At 35.9% G+C, this 5,792-nt stretch overlaps 1 protein-coding gene across 1 annotated transcript in view; it reads left to right on the forward strand.

Annotated features, from left to right (window-relative positions):
- The window catches only part of rabgap1 (RAB GTPase activating protein 1), a gene marked incomplete in the record, with an annotated part of 67,046 nt that overhangs the window by 24,617 nt on the left and 36,637 nt on the right, over positions 1-5,792 (forward strand). The window contains 2 exon segments of the mRNA XM_014003863.1: positions 877-970; positions 2,420-2,570. Of these exon segments, the coding sequence (XP_013859317.1) occupies positions 877-970; positions 2,420-2,570 (245 nt within the window).

The following is a 5,792-nucleotide window of genomic DNA, read 5'->3' on the forward strand; positions in this document are numbered from 1 at the left end:
TAGTTGTCAGTTATAATCATTAAAATTAAAAATAATAAACATTTGAAATATCAGTCTGTGTGTAATGAATGAATATACAAGTTTCACTTTTTGAATGTCATTACTGAAATAAAGCAACTTTATCATGATATTCTAATTTTATGACCAGCACCTGTAAACCATGCTTTAACTGTTCAGTTTCCTGCTGGATGTTATCATTCACACAAAAAGGAAAGTGTTGCTCCTCAGCATAATGAAATTCAAAAACGTTTAACATCATTCATCCCAGCCTTATTGTGYTGCACACGAATATCCTTGGTCACACATTTCTACTGTACTTTGAGTAAGAGTTAAACTCCATCCTGTGAGGCAGCACCACATAGACATTCAGTCCACAGGAGTTCAGATCACTCTGTTACAGAACTGCTTGTACTGTATTGTTCTGCAGGACAAAACCATCAGTGGTGTGTTTATTTAGTGTTTTGTAAGATGTGACAGAGTAAAAAAAAAAAAAAAGGCAAACGGCATCATTTTACTGCTGGTAGGTTTTTTTGTATCAATCTTTTTCCTACCTTATACCACGTGAAGTTAAAGAAGGTTTTGGCTTATTCTTATTTATCCAACTCACATGCAACTCAGAATAAACTTTATAAAAGTCGCCAGTTTGTAGTCTAGCTACATCGGTGTTAAGTTTAAACAAAACTAAAAGTTATTTTATAGTATAGGACATCAGTTGGCATCATGTGTTCTAGCAAAAGGTCTCAAATGCATTTAATTCAGCTGTTGACATGTGGGATTACAGCTAAGCAGTCAAAAAGTTTGAGTTTAAGGGGGAAAACAAAAAACCTAATCCGACTGATTTTTTTTTTGTTTTTCTTTTCATTGCCTTGTGTCCAGACAATGACGAGCCCTTACTTAGTGGGTCGGGTGACGTTTCAAAGGAGTGTGCAGAGAAGATCCTGGAAACCTGGGGAGACTTGTTGTCCAAATGGTACGAGTTTGTTTTCTTTTTAACCTTCACTCTTGTCATCGTTACAGCAAATGTACACAGTTCCACTGCAGTCTATGTGACAGAGAGCAGTAAAGAAGTTGTTGCTGACTTGATAGGATGGTTTCTTTGTTCTGTTACTCTGTATCTTTAATCAAAATCTAATTACTGTAAGAAAATGCTTTAATTCACAGTTAGTTAATTCAAAGAAGAAAATATACTCTACAGATTGTCTCCTATCCTATTTTGTTTCTTATGCACATTTTCAAGCCAAAACAAACAGTTGATTTTGCACAGTAAATACATGCAGTATATATTTAAAATAATAAAAAATAAAATAAAAAAAGACATATGAATGAACATTTGTCCACATAAGTAGATTTGTGGATTTGTGTCTGTTGAGAATACCAAATAATCCTTGGTGAGCTGAATGTTTCATAGATGTTTGTCTTTTATCTGAAGCAGAAAAGCCTAAATAAAAGAGGAATCACAAGACTAGGTTGTTTTAATACACGACTCCTGTGTGTGATTTATATTTTAATAAGACTGGGTGTTTTTTGGCTTTTTGGGACCTCAAAGACTCAAGTCACAAAAAGACTTAGCAGTTCTTATGCCTCCGGGGCCAAGCCTGGCAATAATTGCATCACATGCAAAAACACAAACATACACATTTCTTTCTACTCTCAGCAGAAAATGCCACAAATTCCTCTTTAAATAGGAGAAAAATTAAGATTTGGGAAACATATCTGCCATAATTTGTGGAGTTTTGATAGTGTTTCTGGTTTTAGTTGTTTACAGTGATACTTATTTCTGCCAGTATTTAGTTTTTTTAGTCATCTGTCTTTTCTGTAACCCCTCCAGCCTGACAGGTTTAGGTTTTGTTTTGACCATAGTTCTACGGCTACATTTACTCGTCTTCTGGTAGATCAATGAGTTCATGTAACTCTGCTTATCATACCTAAGAGTAATGTTTTCCCTGAAGATATGACATTTAATATGCAATAAAACAACTGAAGATGGAAAACATTGCATTGTTTATCATTTCTGCAATTTCCTGTTGGCTTGTTGTTTTCCCCTTTAATCTGTTTTACTAACCTGCTAGAAAAATCACGAGGGTAAAATTTAATTAAAAGTATTGTGCCACCAGAATAAAAGTGGCTGCTGTTTTACATTTTGAAATAGTTGCTTTGTTATTTGTGACTGATTGCATCACCTTGAGGAGCAAATAGACGTTTTTACATGCAAGTAATTTATATAGGTTTATATTGGTTGTACGAGTCGTCCTCAGATTTATCTTTTTCACACAAACCATCTGTATGATGAAACTGCAGGGAAGCGTTTGCACAAACATTGCATTTAGAAAGGAGGACACTAAAATAACAACACTAATAGATGAAAAAGAGCATAAATGTTGAGCCATTATGATTTAGTAGATTCTCTGATCTTTCTCAGGCACATGAACTTATCGGTGCGTCCAAAGCAGCTGCCAGCTCTGGTCCGGAGCGGCATCCCTGAGGCACTCCGTGGGGAGGTGTGGCAGCTCCTGGCAGGCTGCCACAACAACGACCACCAGGTAGAAGAATACCGAACTCTGATTACAAAGGTAAGACCGCACTGAAGTTGTCTTAATAACAAGGGCTCACGTTGTTAACTATTAAGCTTTATTTTTGATTGAAAAGACAAAAAAATGCATGTAGATGGTTCAAACTAAAATGCAATGAAAAATTGGTTTGAAAACATTAAGATGTCCACATTTTCACCTTTTTAGCCCATTTGTAAGCTGCACAGTGTAGGTGTTACTATCAGCAGCACCTCAGGGTCAGATTTCTGATCCAAAAAAAATCACGAATCTGGAGAAAAGTTGGGCTTTGTTTGCTAAATCTCAGTTTTATCAGGTATGTTTGCTTACAGATATTCTAAACATGAAGTTCTTGCAGGTTACAGCAGTAACCTCACTTTCAAACTTACAGCCAAACAAAGTAAAATTTACATTTTTAACAACTGATTATCTAGCCTCTGTCAGTGTTCCCCAGGCCAGCTGTGGCTGTAGCTTGCCCCCATCAGTGTGTGAATGTGTGTAAAGCGCCTTGGGGTCCAAGTGGATTTGATAAGGCACCATATAAGTTCAAGCCATTTTACCATTTTTTTAACCATTATGTAAGCATTTTACATGATATTTTTTGTGTTACACACAAATTAAGCTGAAAACATCAGAATTTAATTCATTCCTTTCTGAATGTTTGTCCAGGATTCATCAGTTACTGAGATTAGTAATCGACCAAATGAACATTTTACTTCTTTTCACTCTTGTCAACAGTCATAATTAGTTTTCCTTGTTTTTTGGAGTCCACCACAGGGGTCTCTGATTAAGATGTTTCATAAGGTTGTGTCTCACGTGCTTTTAAACTTGTGATGATCATCAGTGTTTGCCCTGCAGATTAGAACTTCTGATTTTTTCATTCTTCTCTTTTTTTCTTTTATGAAACCAAAAACCAAAAAAACAAACATGACTTTTTGTTCCTCAGTGAACATTTCAATGTTATTTTTTTTAGTTTAGCTGTTTCAGCTCACATCCAGTACCTTTTTAAAAAGCTTGCGTCTGCAGTAATAAATGCCTGTTTTCTACAAATCTATTAAAGCAAAAAGAGATTTTAACAAGGTGTTTGCCTGCTTTCTGCAGCAGTCAATRATCTAGATTTTGAAAACACCAGCTTTACTGATAAAAGAAGGCATCTTTTTTTTAATTTATTAGACATATTGAGTGATAATATCTGAATGTGAGTTAAAAATAACATCTAGCTGTTTCAGTTAGAAGAAATAGTCAGACCCTGGTGAACATGGTTAACTCTTGGTGCACTTACTTTTAGTTGGTCGTTGTTTTTTTTTGGCTCCCGCTCATTTTTTGCTGCTATCTAAAGGCCACATCGCCGGCAGCTAGCTGAGTCCCAGGTGGTGAATAGATGTTGATTCTGATTATTTCTTGCTTTCTTTCTAAATTTTATTTCCCACCTTTTCCTCTCTCATCTTTTTTTCCATTTCTGTTCATTATTTTTGTTTTTTATTAGCATGTATGGTATGACTAAAACCCAGACAAATTTAGCAATGAATTGCTACGCTGCTTACAGTTACAGTGATAGTGTTTGGACAGAAAGTTGGACAGGAAGTTAATACAGGAGAACCAAAACATTCCATATTTGTGCATCAGGGAACAAGCTCACAGAGAAAAGTGTAAAGAATTTGTGCGGCTAAATTTGACTCAGACATAGGGTTTGTGTGTTTTGTCTGCATTGACAGAATGCACCTAAAAACAGTAAAAAATGATCTCCTTTAGGAGTTAGACAAGAAGAGGAATATCAGTGCATTTTCTTTGAAATAACCAGATTCTTTGCATTGTTTTAATTATTTGACTTCTTCACAGACTTATTACAAAGAACTTTTGATCACTAAAACATTGTAAACTTTGCCACGTTACACACGAACATCCTACATGTTTCTACCAACATAATGCCCACTTAAGAGTTATTTAGCTTGAGTATAATCTCATAACCTGGAGCTGTTGATATTGTCTTTTAGTAGATGTTACGTTTCTACAGAAGAGCATTGCATTCACCAAATAAAAAAAGTAGACTCCTGATCTCATAATTATGACTAAAGTTAAGGAGTCATAGCTGATCTACACTACAGGAAAAGTGGACAATGATTGCACTATAAGGTTTTATATGCTCTTTTTTCCTCTTTTCAGAAATATTGAGTTTTCTTAATGTGGATGGTGTTGTGTCTGCCGGTTTGTTAGTAAATCCACCAGCACACCAGTCTACGGGAATTCTGTTTAATTCAGCTCCGTCACAAACATAACACCGGCACTCAACTTCCTGGTTTCAGCAACTGGATATTTCAAAATAAGAGTCCCATTCAGTCAGGAGAAAACATCTGTAAGCATACAGATGGCATTATTAGTACATTGATATTATGCAGGTACAATATCTTCTTTGTGATTGTTCAAGCTATAAACCCACTCTGACATGCTGGAAGTCACTCTCTTCCTGCAGTATGGGATGCTATGGCTTTAAGTAGCTAATGCTTCTGAAATGTGTTACATCAGGGCTATTCAACTGGCAGCCCGCGGGCCGGATGCGACCCGCGAGTGACCAGAGTTTGGCCCCCCAATTAGTTCATTCATCTCTTAAGCCCAAACCCCTGGTTATAAACTTAAATTTCTCTAAGTTCTTTTAGTTTGACATAGACAGGTTTGGTATCTACAGAAACATCAGAATCTTGGCTAGAAGCTGGTAAAACCTATTTCTATGAACATCCAAGACAGTTAAAACTACAAACAGTTGGAAAAAAATATATGAAAGTGAAAATCAAAAATTGGTTTAAAATTTTGCCAAGTCAGAGATGTCAAAAATAATATTTGTGTTAAATAAGAGGCAAAATGTGTGATTTTTGTTTTTGATATTGTTAAATTATCACTACTTTTATAGGGTTCTGTATGTTGTATTCATGATTAAATACAGCAAAATATACTGTTTCAAAGGTAACATATCTTTGTAATATTTGGTTTAATTACATAATGACTTTAATTGCTGGATGTTCGGCCCCTCAGCYGTTCGCCTGCAGTAACTGTGGCCCCTGGAGCAGTTTAGTTGAATAGCCCTGTGTTACATCCTGTATATAAAGAGCACACASTTTCTAAAGTTTCAACCCTACAAGTCACAACTTTATTAAAGTTTGGTGGATAAACATTATACACTCACCGGCCACTTTATTAGGTACACCACGCTAGTAACGGGTTGGACCCCCTTTTGCCTTCAGAACTGCCTCA

The sequence above is a fragment of the Austrofundulus limnaeus genome, unplaced genomic scaffold (genome assembly GCF_001266775.1).
Source record: "Austrofundulus limnaeus strain Quisiro unplaced genomic scaffold, Austrofundulus_limnaeus-1.0 Scaffold20, whole genome shotgun sequence".
Lineage (NCBI taxonomy): Eukaryota > Metazoa > Chordata > Actinopteri > Cyprinodontiformes > Rivulidae > Austrofundulus > Austrofundulus limnaeus.